General features: G+C 37.9%; 1 protein-coding gene across 1 annotated transcript in view; it reads left to right on the forward strand.

Moving 5' to 3' along the window:
* The window catches only part of LOC149800575 (uncharacterized), an 88,244-nt gene that overhangs the window by 15,840 nt on the left and 52,894 nt on the right, over positions 1–19,510 (forward strand). The window contains exons 4-6 of the mRNA XM_089954522.1: positions 3,196–3,468; positions 9,427–10,255; positions 11,813–11,976. Coding sequence (XP_089810648.1) covers positions 3,196–3,468; positions 9,427–10,255; positions 11,813–11,976 — 1,266 coding nt within the window. The remainder of the gene's footprint in view (positions 1–3,195; positions 3,469–9,426; positions 10,256–11,812; positions 11,977–19,510) is intronic.

Raw genomic sequence — 19,510 nt, forward strand, 5'->3', positions numbered from 1 at the left:
GCCTAGAGTTTACCTGGAGACCCGTACTATATATAGTATACAGAACAGTTCTTACATGGTGCAAATTATATATCCTTGTTTATTCCCAAAAATACTAGATGCAGGTTTTGCTTTATTCAGCTTTTGTTTTTACCAAATCTCATTCCTCCAACTTGTGTTTAAAAAATATATCAATTGCTATTTATTTTGACCAATGCACTCAACATTTACCGTTTTTCAGAGATATAAGCAATCCAGCAAAGTGATGTAAATCATAAGAAATGACACATCTTTAATTATACAAGTCACATAACCAGCATACAGCATATTCACATAACTGATCTTCATCGATACATTTTAGTTTGTGCTTTGGATTACCATAACACAAATTCATAACTTCCGATACAGTATCCATTCTACCTTATTGACTTTGGACAGCTGGTTGTCTTGGCATTTCCTTTTCTTTATAATTGGCTGATTTGTCTTTTATTTTCTGACAGGAGACCAGACAAGTGTTTGAACCATGAAACGGGCTAGGGAAAACACGGATTTTCGTCTGGCAGCAATGCCAGTAACTGTTTGTTCAGCAACATTAATCCACACAAATTACCTGTTGTAAAATATAAAGCGCGTTGAGCAGGATAAGATGCCCATTTTAATAGCAGTAATAAATTGTTTGACCCACCCACCCCAAAAAAATTATAAGGGACTACCTAACCATTGAATATCATTGTCAATCAATTAAAGTATGTACAAATGCTCGGTTGAATGGCACAATTACCAGTCAAGTAAACAGGTACTTATTTACAGTCGCTTACATGAAAGCAAACTACGTTGGAGTGTCTAAAGTATTACAGTTACTTTCAAAGCATTATTTCTGAAACTCCTTTATTGTATTTTGTAAGTATCATTTAAGTTTAGCACAGTTGTGCCTATAATTCAGATCCATGGGATGTACTTCATTTAGTGCATGTTAAAATCTTCACTGGTGACACTGTAATGTAAACATGCTAACTAAATGTGAGTGTTGAACCAATGCTATTGTTGTTCATTCATGTCATATTGGGAGAACAGTTTTAACAAGTTAGATATTTACATTTTTAGGTACAAAATAAAAACTTATTTTAAATTGGATAGAAATAATAAGGAAAGAGAGGAATATATTTATTGACTTTTAAAAGAAATTATATCATTTTATAACAGTCCCATGTAATAATTCATGACAATAGTCTTTTAACAACCTCTGTCACTTTTGAAAAAAATGTTGTTATGATTGAGAAAATACATTGATCAATCAGAAGAAAAAAATGTTGATGGTGTCCCAGGACTTACAGTACATGGAAAAATTGCATTAATTTTGTGTCCCAACATTTATAGGTCATAAAAAATTACTTTAGAAAATAATTTAAGGTCTCCCAATACTTATAGTGTCTCAGGACTTACAGTCATTGCCAATTTATATTTCTTACATTTTGTTTCACACCCAGGGGATGGAGCTAAGGGGTTGGGAGATAGCCTCTGAGTTATAACTTAGAAGCTAATGAGATCTCAGCCTTATAATTATATACATGTATATTTTCTTACTGAGTATGAAAAGACAAATTCAGATACAGAGTCACCATTGGCCTCTGGGTCAATTTTTACTATCAGGGATGCAGACTGGATGTGGAGGAATGGATTATTTTTAAATTCTGTTAAGTATAGCATTAGCATTATCAAATACAAAGACATAGGTGTACATGTGAACCTCCAGGCTGGGAGGATTTTCCTTCCAAGAGGAGTGTTGTCTCCTGTCCTTGCTGTCACCCATCGAAATCTACAGAAAATTGCAAAGTATGCTTTTTTAAAATTCTCCATACCTTTATTCCAACGTATTATATTTATGGTAAAGACTTCCTGTGATGAAATGACTGAACTGGCATGCTCAGCATGACAGCTTTAACTGCTAGCTAGACAGACAATGACCCGTAAGTAATTATTGAATTATACTATGTATAATCAATAGTAATTAGGCAAGAATTAAAGACATTAATGGATTATGGTTCAAGTAATAAAGAGCTAATTTAGCATAAAACAATTAACATTGTTTGGATTTTTTGGGCATTGTCAGTTTGACTTTGGTATTTGAACTTGTCTAGAACTATCAGCTATTTGATTTAATTTGGAAAGGATTAAAGACATTAATTGATTATAGTTTGATTAATGATTACTAAAGAGCTAAAGTAGCATAAACAGGTCGGTTTGGCTTTGGTATCTAAGTGCGTTATATTCCAATGCTAAATTGTAATAATCTAAACAACTGAAATATCACACTTAGAACAATAATGATTGGAAATGTGAATTTCAGAGGATGAAATCAAGTTTAAACGGACATGAATATGCATTCTTTAGTTCATGTAAGGTCAGTTTTAAGAAAAACTTCCCAAAGTTGACTCAGCAGCAAGTGTTGAGATCAACAATGATGAGGACTGCCATAAATACAATCCAGAAGTGCTCTACTATGAATAGATGAAAATGGTTTTGCTGTGTATAAGAACAGTATGAAAGGCAAATAGTTACTGTGAAAGGACGAGGTGCATATTTAAATATAGGAAAAGGAAATTTGTTCAGTAGTTGACATTGTGGTCCATTTGCATGCTGAAAATCGGGTTGATGAAAATCCTCTATTATTTGAAGACCAATTTTTGCAAATCTCCTGATCTATTCTAAGTTGACCACTCTACTCCATCACATGAATGCATAGGTATCACTCTTATGGTAGCATCAGTGTCATCAAAGTTAAATATCTTTGTTAATGTTTATGTAAAAGATTTATTAAGTCAGTTATAGTGGGGATCCACAACGTTGCATAATGCCCAGGTTAGACACTACTTCTTTAGAACCCTTCCTTTTTTTCTTAATAAATTTAAAGGCAACTGATTTTTGATTTGAATGCAAGCTCCTTCTTTCTACTTGTACAGTTTCTTATTTTTATGTCATTTTAAGAAAATAACTTGTTGTAGCTAGGGTTAAAACTAAAGACAATAATGGGGTTTACTTTTCCACATCAGAATTACCATTGTCTACTTTCACTTGCCCATTGTGTGATAATCTTAAGGTTGAAGACTTGGATCATTAGCAAAGTAAAAAGTGGCTTCAGGCAACAAAAGTGTTTTTAAAGAAATGTAAAAAAATCTGCCCATCAGAGAATTATTTGTTGTTTTTTTTTTTCCATAGGAAAAATCACTGTACTATGATCCAAGGACTGGGACCTATTTTTACTATAACAGTGAGAGTGGTCATTATGAGTTTCACTCACAAGTTGACCTCTCATATTACACTGACAGCTCCAGGCATCATGGTGGACAAAGTGACCAACACCACCCCTACCATGATCATGATCAATGTCAGGACCATCCAGTTCCTGGCACATCAAGAGTGGAACATCGGTATAAAAGGAGAAAAGACACAGAGCAACTGAAAAAGTCAGACAGAAATAATCCAGATGTGGTATGTTTTGACTGAAGATACATGTACTTAAAGAACTATCTTTGTGTATGTTTTTTGTCTTGCCTGCATTGAAAAAAGGTGAGTCATGTATGTATTTTTCCAGCAGTGATTTCAGCAGCAGCAACATTAAGATTCTACTTTTAAGTTTTGCATTAAAGTCTTTGCAAGTCATTTACAGTGGGAGTAAAATCTCATTACACTGGTGGATCTGTGTTCAAAAGTACCTGTCCAGGATTAGCACTCCTCTTTTGTGTCTAGCAGCCAGTATAAAGAGAAATTGCTAGGACTTTTGTGATTAATGTGCAACTGTGAATGCTCCCATAGCTGACGTAGGTATGTTTGTATTTCTTTCCAATATCAGTAATTTAGTTAGTTAACTTTCAGATATGAAAAAAATTTGCTGCTGATGTTTGATGTTATTAACCTTTTGGTGTAGCAGCAAGATACAAAATGATTTAAGGGTGAAAGCATTGAGGCATATAGTTGAAATTTGGCACAAATACAGGTAAGATATGTACACCAATCCCTCACTAACCTGCACCCTGGTAACTGACAAACCTGCTTATGACATGGGGTCAGTCATGAATCCTTTTTTCTTTTTGCTAGAAAGTACCAATAATTTGACCCCTATTTGTTGAAGATGAAATCGCGATCAAAATTGGTAAATGAAACCTTGATATATCGCTCATTTTATCATCTAAATCAGTTTATATGACCTGGAAATTTGAATAAACATTATGAACTTATCAGCTTTTAATAAGAATCATGTATTTTGTTAACATTTCTTTCCTAACAACAGTCTTAGGACACCGTAAATAAGAGTATGCAATGAAATTTCGATCAATAGAAATGTCACTAATGCCTGCTTGAGGCAGGACTGTAATAAATAAATACCAATTAAATAAGTTTTTTTATCAAGTGAAATGCGTGTTACATCATTCAGTTCAGTTTTTGTGTAATGATCATAAATGCAGTGTATCCTGTTGTATTCAAACGTGAGATATGTCAATCTACAGTAATAGCTATGTCCGCGAGAATTCTGTTAGAACCAAATTAAGTGCTGACGATGTTTTGATGCCTAATTTGAGTAAGTATTTGTTGTATTGTTGCACTGAATTAAAGCTGACCTCCTTGTACAGTAAAACCTGTTATGAGAGTCCACCCCTTCTGCCAATAAAAAGTGGTCTCCCAAGACAGATGGTCTCTCATAGCAGATTTGTACAAAAAGACCAGTTTCCAAGGTCCAGTTTCAGAACAATTTCAAGAAAAATAACCACAATCACTGTATATATATTCTTTTATTTTTGAATAATGTTTGCTAAAATTTTGTATGCATTTATCTAAAAACAATATAGCAATAAAGATACACTTCAATCTTTAAACATGAAATCACATTTACATTTGAATATCACATATTTTAGCATATGAAATCATTTCTGAATTACTCGTTTTCCTTAATAACGACCTAAATTTGTTCTACTGATGTTTAAACCACTTTTTTGTGAGTGGTCTGCTCTTTTTCACTTCTTGCAGTTACAGTAATTATTTGCTCCAACCTTAAAATTTGTCCATTGTTATTTAGGTTCTAGGTGTTAAAATTATTAGTGCTCAATTGTAATATCAAGCATAACGACAGTTTTGACTGGGCTGTGGGAAAATATGAAAAATATATACATGTGCATTGCATATCTAACAGTTATTGAAATAAAAAGAAACAATTATCTCATCCAGAGACAAAAGTCAGTGGCTTCATTCAGAGATGACATACAGGAATTACTCTAAAAGCAAAGTGTGTAACCCGGTTACACCAACTTGAATAGATGACAGCTTTGTGATTGGGATGTAATCACTTAATATCGGGGCAAGAATACAACAAACATCACAAGTCTTGAACACTATCATTAGAATCATGCAAACGATTCTCTCTTGCTGTTTTAATAGACAATGACCTTATTCACCCCCGGCAGTACGGATTAACTCCTTAGACAAACAATACACGTGACCACTATGTCAACTTTGGCACTACAACAGCAGTTCATGACATATACATTAGCCTGGTTTATGGACTGTAGCATTTATCACCAGTAGCAACAATCATTTTTTAAAAATATTCTTTTTGTTTGTTTTCTATCAGGTCAATCATTACTAATCAAGAGGTCATTGTCACACTTGATTACATATAGGTCATTGGTGTCTGTTCTTGTTATACGGTCATTGATAAGGATGCCGGGTCCTATGGTATGGCCGAGAAGCAGGCTAAGTGAGGGAATATTTAGTCTGGTTCCTTGCTTTTTATGCACCCTGCGTTGCTCTCCCATATATGAATAGCAGACAACAACTCAGGGAGCAAAGGAAGCAGGGAACCAGACTAGGAAATAATATACATATACTTTAGTCTGATTTATGACAGAAACTATAAAATAGTATAGGCATAGCAAAAAAAAATCAGACATTGGTAGCCAGCCTTTTTATAAATTGTTTTTTTTTTTACATTTAGAATGGAATGAGCAGTTGTTTTTATAGGGATTAAATAAAGGTCGGTGGAGTTTATCCTCGTTTTTGTGATGCGGTCGTTCATAGCAGTGTCGAAATGCATATTTTGCCAAGACATCGCAGTCACTGGTCACATTTAGCAGGTTGTCGCTCATAACAGAGCATTTATATAATAAAATTGTTACATGCATTACGATTATGGTTGGAAATGACAGGTAGTCACTCATAGCAAAGGTCGCTCATAGCAGTTTTTACTGTATTACCAAGTTAATTAGTGTTTTTTATCAAATGAAGGGGATGGAATAAATAAAAAGTTAAAAGGTATGCAAATCCATCCTGCGTTAAGAGCTAGCAGCCCTGGTTGATTGTCATGTCAACTCATTTTATGTGATCAGTTGATCACTTAAAAAAAATTGGGGGGGGGGGTAAACATAATATAATTAAATTACCTTAAATTAGCATACTCATTTACAACTGTAATCAAAGATAGCTTGACAACCAAGCAATGTGAATACTTGATGACAAAAAATTGTTTCACAGATATGTTTTATTAATGAGAAGCTAGTTTCAAAGCTTTCTCACAGATGAGAAGAAATTTCACTATTACTTGCAATGAAATTATTGCATCAATATTTTACTAATAGAACAATATAATAATTGCCTTTTGATGATGAAGGCTGTTTACAAATTAAGTTTCTATTTTTTTATATTTTTTTTAAATAAGAGGGATCTTGTTTGTGAATTTGAATCAGTAAGTAGTCTGGTTCCCTGATTACTATGCTCCTTGCGTTGCATTCTAGTATAGTAGAGAGCAAAGCAGGGAGCACATAGATCAGGGAACCAGACTACTCAACAACAACATAAAGCAGTGTACACTTTACGGTTGTTGGAACCAGTTGAAATAATGTTAATGATCTCTCAGCTGTTGGTCAGCTTGAAAATAAAGGTAATTTTTAAATAAAGCAAATAACTTGTTTAAAAAAAGTGCTTTATGGACAGTTATTCCCAGTGCAGTTTTAAAATGAGTATTCAGCTATTAAACAGACCAGTTTGCTCCCCCCACCTCATGGTTTTCTCTGTGTCCAGTGAGGATGGCATCATTTCATATTGTTATGGAGGCCCAGTAATGACTCATGCACTCACTTATAGTGCGGTCTATGTTTTTGGACCTATGTGCGCAAGTTATCAAGGGAGAAGTGTATCTTGGTTATATAAAACATTCATTATGCTAGGTAATTGCCCACATGATCAAACCATCTCAGTTATGAGGTCACTATTTTTGCATTTTATGATTTGTCTCAAGTTTGAGCCACATGTGCAGCTTAATAATGAACTTGATTCAGATTAGATTAATTTGGTACAATTGCCAATAAGTATAGTTTTCAAATAAGATCTTACTTGTTTGTGATGGATGACCAGGTAGTAGTGCCTCTTTAAAGTATGACTAAAAATAAACCACAATAAACAAAATGCCAACTTTAGAAGTGTATATCTCTACAAATTCTGCAATATTGAAAATCTGAGCTCAGATTCACATTACCCTCAGCCTGATATCTATGTGGTAAAATGTTTGAAGCATTTGAAAACCATCCATTGTAAAGCCAATTAATTAGCTAGTGAAAAAAACTATGCTACCTCTCCCCCACTTCAATTGGCCATGATAACATAAATATGGATTTTGGGTGAGTTGGTATTCAATGACCCATTTGTATATAAATGGTACTTAGTAAACAATTATTATTACCTGTTTTATGATCAGTCTGTGGAATCATTTATAGTCTTGTTTAGATATTTATTGAAGGGAATTATTTAAATTATTAATTGGAATTACAAAGTGCTCATTGACTTTTTGGATTAAAACACTACTTTGGGATTATTTAAAAATCATTCAGAGACATTCTATACTGACTCATTGTAATATACCAGGACATTTAAGAATATTGGTACATCAAGACATTCAAGACTCTCGGTATATCTGGACATCTAAAACTTGGAATTCTTAGAACATTGTATACCTTTGGGCTTATGATAGGACCTTTAGGACCATTGGGGATTTAATTCACAATAATGTCAGTGTCTAATTTATTTTCTCTTTATAACTTAGAAACATGAATTATTTGTTGATTTTACTCAATTTGTTGGTTTCACTTCTTTCTGTTACACATTTTTCCACAACTCATTTCTCCAGAAATATGAATAATCAGAAATAGAAAACTTTAAGAATTTATTTAAATTTCTTAATATTCTTACCACTTTAGAAGTTTAGATAAGGTAGATAGATAGGTAAAGATAAGTTGAATATCAAGACTAAGTTAATTAGGAAAGGATATAGGAACACTAAAAACCAGTTGTTGAAAATAAAATAATAACTTATTTATCATCAGATAGAAAAGACTAATATTGTCATATAATAAGAAAAATGTACAGGATGCTGATTTAAGTATAACATATATGGTAAAAATAGGGCTGTTTTGTAAAAATATGTAAATTATTATAACAAATAGCTACCTCTGGACATCAGAGGCAATATCTCCACATGAAATTTACTCAGCAGGAAACCATTCTTAACAGTATTTCTGGAGCAGTTATCCATTGTGAAGTCACATTGCTATCACATGTTTAGTAGCTGGCTTAGTGCCTGATATGGTGGGGAGTTTATTTGCCATGTCAGAGTAGTTTGTAAGGATTTTTGTAAGATTTGGGAATGGTATTGTATCATTATTTCAAATCACTATTGATAATGATTGGATTTTTGACTATTGTTTCTGTCCACAAGAATCAGTGTTGACTGTTGTAAACAAGTGTTTTGGTTGTGACATCATTGAGAAATGCATTCTCTCCAGAGAAGAGTTTTTGACAGTGCATCAGCACAAAGGAGCAACAAAATGTGTGATTGGACAATATATTGTCTTGTTTGAAAACTCAGACATACATGGCTTGTTTTTGTATCAATGTAGGTATCATTTTTCTTGCATCATCTTCAACACTGTTGTTTTATGTTGAAGTTTTTACAGGTCAGTTTGGGTTGGGATTCTTGGAATATAATGTTGCACAGACTGAAACAGATGAAACACAAGGTTATACAGAACAAATGTTTATCTTTGCTAGTCATAGGTACATCATCTGTGTTTTGCTAATTTTAAAAAAAAAGAATTGATATTTCCTTTCTTTCATAAGATGCCTGTATAAACATTCATTTGTTCTTTATTTTAAAGAAAATATGATTCATTTATTGTATAGTGTTCAATGGAAGCAAAAGTGGATCCCTCTACATTTACCAAAAAATCAAAGTGAAAGATTTTAGATCAGTTAAAATGCCCTTTAAGCAGTTTTTATTTTCCTGTAGGTGAAGAAGGAAGAATTAAATGAAGTAATTTCTTTCCTGGGAAGTCTTAGGATCTCAACAGCTGGAGGATGTGCTCTAGGTAATGGGTAAGGCTTATACTTTATTTTGTCCATTTTCAGGATCATAGAAAGAAAAAGAGGAGAAAGAATAAAAAGAAAAAGTTCAACAAGGAGAATAAACGTGACAAAAAGGGTGAAGATATCCCAGATAGAAAGCTCAAAGCAAAGAACTTTGATTCATCTGATACAATTGAATTAAGAAAATTAAAAAAGAAAGAAAGGAGAAGGAAAAGAAGACAAAGAAAAAGACAAATTGAAGAGGCAGCAAGAAAGGAAAGTAACCAGGACAAGGATTTCAAGGGACAAATAAGTTTAGAAGTGAAAGATGATTCCATGAAGTGTCCAGTAATAAATGTAGACACTCTTGCACACAATGAAGATCAGATCAATAGCGATATGCAAGATGACATCTTTGAAAAACAGATTGAAAAGAAATTACTTCATAAAACAACCGAGAACTCACCTACCATGAGCAGTTGCATTAAAAATCATGATAAGTCCAATATCTCCAAAGGTGTGAATGATAATAGCCCTGAAGAGATGACAAAATCTGACAACCAAGACAAGAGTACAGGAAACAAGAGAGATGACAGTACTCTGGATCCTGGTGCTAGCTCAAACATTTCCAATGACATGGATGTAGATGTGTCTGATTCTTTCGATCTTAATTCAAATTCTAATGCTAACAACAGTAATTGTCAGGACACACCAGATGCCATTTTGATTTGTTCCAGTAGTGAAGAATATGATGAAGAATCTGAGTTGGAGTCGGGAGAGTTGTCTGATTCAAGTTCAGATTCAGATTCTTCATCCTTTTCTTCATCAGAGTCCGATTCTGATAGTTCCTTGCAGTCAGTGGAAGATATGCAAGTTGAAGATGTAGAAGATGGTAAAGTTCAGTCTATGCATTAAAAAAAAACAAACAGAATTGATACAATTTACATTAATCATTACTGTGATGATAATTATATGGATTTTACTGTTGAAATCAGGCTTCACCATTGTGTTAAATTCTAGGAATCATAGCTGGTTTGCTGCAGCACAAGAAAAGACTTTGAGGCCAAGGCATTAAAGTCTTTTGTAAGTGCTCTGGCAAATGTTTACACATAGCAAAACTATGAACGATCATTTTTTTTTTAAATGAGCAGTAATCCTAATGAGCATTTTCATCAATGGGAAAAGAAAACTATGCAATGTGACACTGTTGACATCAAAATTAGATCAGTACAATCTAAATTATACTTATTTCAGAGGAGTAAGTAGTAGACAACTTTGGCTTGACAAAGTTCTTGTTTAATTTCACTGATTGCTTTACATAGTCTAGTCCATCTGCATGCAAAATGACTTATTTTCCAACTTAAGGTAAGATGCATATGTCTTTTACCTACCATTGTGTTGAAATCACATGAGACTACCATGGATTCAAATAAGTAATTAAAAATCATACCCATGCAGCAGGCAGAGTTATCATATTTGAATATAGCTAATGACACTAAAGCACAAATGCCATATGAATCAAAACCAACCTGATCAAGTAAGATTATAATTTTGATTCATTTGGAAAAATATTTGAGATTAACAAATGAAATTTGGGAGGCGTGTTTGTATACATATGTTGATCACTTGATTTTTTTCATGCTATTAAGGAAGTGTTTCATATTTTTCTACATCTTTTAGCATTTTGGACTGCAGTGGGTGCATACATGTTTTATAAACACAAATCTACCATATTTATTTACTTAAAAGTCAAGATGAACTATAAACAACACAGACCCAGATCTTCTGTTGTATGGTGTGCTGGCCGATCAGGATTCATGTTGTTTGTTCCTTCTAATTTCTCCTAAAAAGAACTGTACAGACCCAGATCTGCTGGCACATTATGCAGTGGTAGATCTGGTTCTGTACAGTATGCAGCTAGAATTGACTTATAAGGAAGCAAATATATGGTAGTTAAACATTCTTGGCTAAGGGAGCAGAAATTTCCCAATTAAGTTTATAATCTTTCAAAATTTAAATCCTTAGTGATCCTTAAATTAATTCTTTGCTTAGTTCTATGAATTCATTTTATATTTATAAGCAAATTAGTATTAATATTTCAAGGTGTTATGAAATACATTATTTTCATCAGTACTTAAATTTGTAGATTTAGAAAGAATAGTGTTAACTTTTGTATTGATCTTTATTCTGATATTTGCAATGACAAGAGTTGTTACAAGCTTTTTGCAAATTGGAAAAAAATCTTAACTGTAACTGAAGCAATTTCAGAGTGGAAGAAATAATGTGCATTGAACCTGAAATAGGTTGAGCTGGTATTATTATTCTGGCCCATGCCAACCCATAATGCTCAATTCTTTTTTTTTTTTTTAATATCAATAATATAAGCTGGTATTCTCACATGTATGCGTAAGTGTTTTCATGCTTTTATATATATATATTCACTTTTCAGAAATAGCAGCAGCCAGTTGGCCACCTTGCATACGAATGATAGCTTCAGAATCTGGCTGTTTGGATGTTGGAACATTATTCATTGTAACCTGTACTGGAGCCACAATAGGTCGTGCAAAAGATAAAAACCATATTGTCATGATTCCAGATTGTAATGTTAGCAAGGTGAGGTAGAAAAAATTATGTACAGAGATGATTAACATTTAATTAGTGCCTTTTCACTTGGCATGTACTCTTTATGGTAAAATCTTCACTTAATTTTATTTTTTGATATTTTTCCAACCTTTTCCAAGTTTAAAAAAATATGTACACTCAAATTCAACTCAGATTCTCACATCTTGTTGGCAAGTATAAAATTACTAATCAAACAAACATCAGCATTTTACGTTTAGTCTATTTTTTAGTGTAATTTTATTTAGTAATCTTGACCATTCAAACTCAGAAATACCTTTGTCAGAAGTCTTATATGTACTAAATTGTTTCAAAATAAAATTAACCACTCCAGTGGCCTAGTGATTTGAACGTCTGCCTCAGAAATGCGAGATTGCAGGTTCAAACCCCAGCTGAGTCAAACCAAGAGCTGATAAAAATGGTACTAGCAGCTGCCTTGGCGCTCGGCATTTAAGAGGTTAGTGCTAGTACTGGACGGCCTGGTGTCAGGATAATGTGACTGGGTGGGACATCGTGCTACATGTATTGCAGCTTGATGCCCCAGTGCTAGACATCACTATAAACTGTCACACTCCAAACATCTTAGTGAAAAATTGTTAAAGCTACATTAAAAATCTAAATCACATACATACAAACACTCAAAATAAAATTTGTATCAGATGCCTTGCTGCATTGAAAACTAGTGTTTCCATTGGTTTATTTATTGTAAGCTATCAAAATTTGTGTTTGATTATGTGTTTTATAAATGTTAACCTGAACTGCTTTCTTGTAGGTTCACACATGCCACCCCCAGGAGAGGTATAACCATAATTATTACTACTTTAAGTGGCACGAAAGCATAATCAGAGCATAAAAAAGGCAGTCTATATATATTACATGCCATAATTACAGAAAACTGTATGAAGTATGTACATTTATGTATGCTACTTACCTGGATCTGGAGTCAAATTTTTTGTCACGAGTCAGCTTAGTCCATGTGGATTACTGGTTAGTAGAAAAGTATTGACACAAAAGAAATTGATAAATTATTTATGCATAACACTCACTTTAACTAGCCTAAATGTCTACAGTAACTTTTGCGAATAGTCATAATTTCTACAAATGATAATTGTTGTATTACATCACTGTTGAATTCTTATTTCAAAATTTTTTAAGTGCTGTTGATTTGTCTTTTTTTGGATGCAGCATTTTCTTAAGTTTAAATAATTCCCTCTCCTCTAACATTTTTCAGTCATGTAACATCTATGGGGGTGCGTGGCCTGGGCCTGACGTCCCGCTTGCCAAAGGAAAGTGAAGCGTCTCTCATAGCCTCTCCTTCCCAGGTGTAGTGATCGCCGCAGGACCACTGTCTCGCTCTGCGGGGCAGGAGGTTACTTGCATATGGCCTCTCCTACACTATTGTGTCCACAGCAGCACCTTCACGCGGTGCCCCCTGTTTTTAACAGAGCCTGCTGTGTGGCGCGACCGAGTACCCGGTGGTATAACTGGGTGGGCAGACTGGGCTCATTAGCCTTGGCAGGCAACCAGTCTAAGAGAAGGGAAACTCTGACCCCAAACCCGGGCAGATGAAGCTCGTTAGCCTTGTCAGGCAGTTCATCTAGGAGAAGGAAACTCTGATTCAAAACCAACCAAGTCCCATCCATTGGATTATGGCTCCACTGCCTTGTGGATATCTTCGGGAGAAGGAAAGGCTATGGGAGTAAACCCAGACAGAAAATCAGGAGTGGAGCCCCTAAGGCGGCTGGGGGTCGACTACGACCTCCTTCCGGCAGCTCCTGCATCCAAACTGGTGCCAAATGTCATGCTCAGCATTCCTTTGGACCCCACCAGCAAGGACGAAAGGGGGATCCTGACGTCTGGGCAGCCCAGGATCTCCATACTCCACGCCCAGGCTTGCGCCCTGGAGAGGACACTCCAGTCTCGCTACTGAGTGAGGAAACAACACGGAAGGTGACAGTTTACGGGTTATAAGTCCCACCCGATTGGCGTAGGGAAGGGGCGCCACGGGTCAGCTTTGACGGTGGGAGGGATCATCGTGTCCCACTGGCCAACTATCGCCCGCCTCAAGCCGGGCAGCCTCCGGTCAATAAGGTGTTGACCCGCCATCGTCTGCCTGCTCCAGTGGGTGTCTGGAGCTCAGTGTGTTGTTCAGCATGACAAGCAGACGGTAATTCCACACCAGACAAAAGAAACAAGAAACCAATAAAGAAGACTCCAGCTCTTCGATTTGCAAGTTGGAATGTGCGCACCATGTTTACAGGCATCTCCGACGACCTCAGAGAAGTGGACGACACCAGAAAGACGGCCATCATCGATAGAGAACTCACCAGACTAAATATCAGCATAGCTGCCCTCCAGGAAACCAGGCTCGCCTCTAGTGGCTCCCTCAGAGAGGAAAACTACACCTTCTTCTGGAAGGGTCGAGAACCTGAGGAGCCCCGTCAGCACGGAGTGGGCTTTGCCATCAAAAACAATCTCCTGGCCTCGGTTGAACCTCCAACAGGGGGCACTGAGCGTCTCTTGTCCATCCGCCTCACCACTACTTCAGGTCCTGTCAACATCATCAGTGTCTACGCCCCAACCCTCACGTCATCAGAAGATGTGAAGGATCAGTTCTATGGGCAGCTGGACGAACAGATCAAAGGATGCCCCAAAAATGAACCACTATTCCTCCTCGGCGACTTTAATGCCAGAGTAGGTGCGGACCAGGAGTCCTGGCCTACCTGCCTCGGATATCATGGCACTGGAAAGACCAACGAAAATGGCCAGAGACTGCTGGAGCTATGCACCTACCATGGCCTGTGCATCACAAACACCTTCTTCAAGTGTAAGCCACAACACAAAGTGTCATGGAAACACCCCAGATCTCATCACTGGCACCAACTCGACTTGGTCATCACCAGGCGCTCTGCCCTTAACAGCGTCCTCTCCACCAGAACCTACCACAGTGCAGACTGTGACTCCGACCATGCCCTTGTGAGCACCAGAGTGCGACTACAGCCACACGCGCTACACCGCTCAAAACCAAAAGGACGTCCTCGCATAAACACTGCACAGATGTCAGTCCCTGCCAAGGTGGAGGAGTATGTGTCTGCCCTGAACAAGGCTCTCCAGGACCTGCCTGAGTATGACGCTACAGCCAAGTGGAACGCCATGAAGGGTGCCATCTACAGTACAGCTATGTCAACGTTTGGCAAGAAGGAACGACCCAGCCAGGACTGGTTCAATGCACACCTATCAAGGATGGAACCACAAATCGAGGAGAAACGAAAAGCCTTCATAGCTTACAAAAAATGCCCTAATGAACGGACGCTTGCTGCTCTCAGAAGTGCCCGAAGTAACACCCAACGCATTGCTAGACAGTGTGCGAACGAGTACTGGCAACAACTGTGTGAAGGAATCCAACGCAGTGCCGAGTCCGGACACATCCAAGGCATGTACAGTGGCATCAAGAAGGCTCTAGGCCCTACAGTGAAAGGGGTCGCTCCCCTGAAATCCCTGACGGGAGAGAAGATCACAGACCATGGGCAACAGATGGCCAGATGGGTGGAGCACTACTCAGAACTATACTCCCGAGAAACGTCAGTCACTGATGCAGCCCTCAGCAGCATAAAGAATCTGCCCACCATGGAAGAGCTCGACAAAGTGCCAACCTTAGAGGAGCTCAGCAAAGCAATCGACTGCCTTCCAAACGACAAAGCACCAGGTAGTGACAGCATCCCGCCCGAAGCTATCAAACGTGGAAAACCAGCATTGATTAAACCACTGCACGACCTACTTTGCCGCTGCTGGGAGGAAGGAGTAGTCCCCCAAGACATGCGTGATGCCACAATTGTGACCCTTTACAAAAACAAGGGCGACCGCAGTGACTGTAATAATTACAGAGGGATCTCGCTCTTGAGTATTGTTGGTAAAGTGTATGCCCGCATCATACTCAACAGGCTGCAGTTGCTGGCAGACCGTGTGTACCCAGAATCACAGTGCGGCTTCAGAGCAGGCAGGTCGACGACAGACATGATCTTCTCCCTACGACAACTCCAAGAGAAGAGCAGAGAGCAAGGTCAACCACTCTACATGATGTTCATCGACCTCACCAAGGCCTTTGACTTGGTCAGCAGGAAGGGCCTTTTTGAACTTCTGAGTAAGATCGGTTGCCCCCCAAAACTCCTCAGCATGATAATCTCTTTCCATGCAGATATGAAGGGAACAGTCCTGTATGATGGATCATCCTCAACTTCCTTCCCAATTAACAGTGGTGTGAAGCAGGGCTGTGTGCTGGCACCAACACTTTTTGGGATCTTCTTCTCCCTGCTCCTGTCCTACGCCTTCGACACGTCCACGGATGGCATATATCTACACACCAGGTCTGATGGGAGGCTGTTCAACCTGGCACGACTGCGCTCAAAGACCAAAGTGAGAGCTGTGCTCATCAGGGAGATGCTTTTTGCAGATGACGCAGCTCTTGTGGCCCACACCGAGGAAGCCCTCCAGAGACTGGGAGACCATTTTGCTGTTGCCTGCACGCAGTTTGGTCTCACAATCAGCTTGGAAAAAACAAATGTCAGCGTGCAAGATACCACCATTGCCCCTTCAATCAAAATCAGCGGTGTCACCCTGGAAGCAGTCAACAACTTTACCTACCTAGGGTCAACCATCAGCAACACTCTCTCGATTGATATGGAGCTGGACAGAAGGCTTGGAAAGGCAAACACCATCATGGCTCGATTAACAAAGAGGGTTTGGGAAAACAACGCGCTGACAGAGCACACCAAGGTCCGAGTCTACCAGGCCTCCATTCTCAGCACCCTTCTATATGGAAGTGAGACGTGGAGTACCTACATGAGGCAAGAACGCCGGCTCAACTCCTTCCATATACGGTGCCTAAAATGCATCCTGAAAATCAGCTGACAAGACCGTGTTCCACACAGCGAGATCCTGCAGCGTGCAAGTACCTCCAGCATGTACTCCCTGCTAATTAAACGCCGCCTTCGATGGCTGGGTCACGTCCGACGCATGGAGGATGGAAGGCTGCCAAAGGACATCTTATATGGACAGCTGGCCACTGGCATGAGAAGAGTCGGACGCCCCTCACTCTGTTTCAAAGATGTGTGCAAGAGGGACATGAAGGCATGCAACATTTCACCCGATGGCTGGGAAGAGCTGGCTGAGGACCGAGGCACCTGGAGACTGATGGTAAACAATGGCATATCAGTCGCTGATGCGAGGAGAGGCCAGTTGGCGGCAGAGAAACGTAAGAGAAAGAAGAACGCAACAACAACCACAGTAACGCAGACTTCCCAGTATGTCTGCACCAACTGCAGTAGGGACTGTCACTCACGTATAGGCCTGCACAGCCACAGCAGATGTTGCCAACAGAGACGGACAACACCCCAAGGGCGCTATTCGCATGGTCTTTCGAGACCGAGTCGCCAATGATGATGATGATGATGATGAACATCTATCAGTCACATTGATAAATCCCATTTATTACAATAGCTGGCTCCATTTTATTTTCAATTTAGACTGGTCCACTACATATGTGGTATCAAAATAGAATGAATCTGTAGCATGTTTCACATTCAAGAAACCCATCTGTTTTCTTGGAACTGTTTCATGCAGATACTATAAAATGAAAATAGGAAAGTAGACGGAGGTTTAATGATGAACAGTGTGTTGTGTGTGTGTGATTTGGATTTTTAATGTAGCTGTAACAATGTTTCAGTCATATCACTACGATGTCTGCAGTGTGGCAGTTTATAGCAATGTCTAGCACTGGGGCATCATGCTGCAGACATATAGCATGATGTCCCACCCAGTCACATTATCCTGACACCAGGCCGACCAATCCTATCACTAACCTCTTAATGCTGAGTACCAAGTGAGGCAGCTGTTGGTACCATTTTTTAAAGTCTTTGTATGACTCGACCAGGGATCGAACCCACGACCTTCTGCATCCGAGGCGGACACTCTAACCACTAGGCCACCAGAGCAGTATTGATGAACAGAATGGGTCATAAAATGTTTCCAATTTAACAATCAATCATATAATGTACCATACAATAATACAAAATAAGTTGTTCTTAGGTGCAGTACATCATTTCCCTGTGGCCAATGAGAGGGCAGTATTCCATTCAGCATGTTGCACTTGCATATTAAGGGGGCATGATCATGGGCATGGCAGGCAGTAGCATGGTAAAATGGTCTCACATCCATTAAAGGTATGAAAGCAAGCCAAACTTTGGACAGGCATACAAAGTTGAATGCCTGAGCTAAGCATTAGTACCAAATTTATTACACTACATGACCTCTAACTTGAAATATCAGCATTGATTCTGAAATAGGTCACAAAAGAAAGGGACAGAAGTATCCTGCCTTGTATTATTATATAGTACATGTATGACAAGTAAATTGTAAACAGGAATACGAGCCCCTGTGATGAATAAATGCACACATGACATGAGCCTTGAACTGTTATTGTTATTCAGTGTCTCGATCTCAGCTTGGAAGCCTTTTTTAAGGTTTACCCAGGTTTCCATTTTATCACTTTGGTTACTGTCAGTGGGCAGGTAACCCAAGTACCCACATACCCGTTGGCATCTTTGTGAGGTAGTACCCTAGTTCTAAGATGTCATCATCTTTCATGATGCACCAAAGTGGGTGGTATTACAGAAAAGAAGAAAGATTTAGTTCTACATTGATACCAAATCATGTAGACTTTTTACTCATGTTAATGAATTCAATAGTAGAAACATAATGTTTGAGATAAGAATTTTTTAGGCCAAAAATTATTGGTTTCAGAACTGGAATTTATGTCCAGATTTTAGACATTTGCCATTAGATCTAAAGCAGACAGGTCTGAACTGCACATGGACAGATGAATCTTTTCAAACAGTAGGGTTAGTTTGAGATTTGGTGTCAAAAAGGGCCATGACATGAAAATCCAGTAAGCAAAACATAAAAACAAAGAATTTTCACCTTGGTTCGTGTGAGGGTGAAATTGTAATTAAAAAAAACAACATCTTTTCCTACATTTAAGAATCCGGTAAAACAAAAATCTGTCAGAAACTGCTGTGCTTGTATGCAATCAGAAGTAACCAAAAAACCCATTTCCTAACCCTTTTTCAAGCAGGAAAGAAAAGAAGCTGCAGGGAAAAATGAGTTGAGTTTTGTGAATTCCCTGCATCAGGTCTTAATTCAAGAAAATGTAACCTCACATAAACTGGAATATAAAATAATTTGATCTATGTCTTGAATTGTTTGTTAATTCACTCATGAGATGACATTATGGAGATCATACATCTGAAAGAACCAATGCATCAGAATTAGTTGATTTGATTAGTAGATTGTACCATTGTAGATACTTCACTGACAAACTTAACATGTTTTATGGGGATTGAAAACAAAAGTGCATTTTTTGCCATAATATGCATTCTGAATAATGACGCTGAACTGCTCACTCCTACACATTTTTTAAACTTTTCAGTCCCATTTGGAGGGCTAGTGATAATGTGTTTTGTCTTTGTACACT

This window comes from Sinohyriopsis cumingii, chromosome 4 (genome assembly GCF_028554795.1).
Source record: "Sinohyriopsis cumingii isolate HCF-2022 chromosome 4, ASM2855479v2, whole genome shotgun sequence".
Classification (NCBI taxonomy): Eukaryota; Metazoa; Mollusca; class Bivalvia; order Unionida; family Unionidae; genus Sinohyriopsis; species Sinohyriopsis cumingii.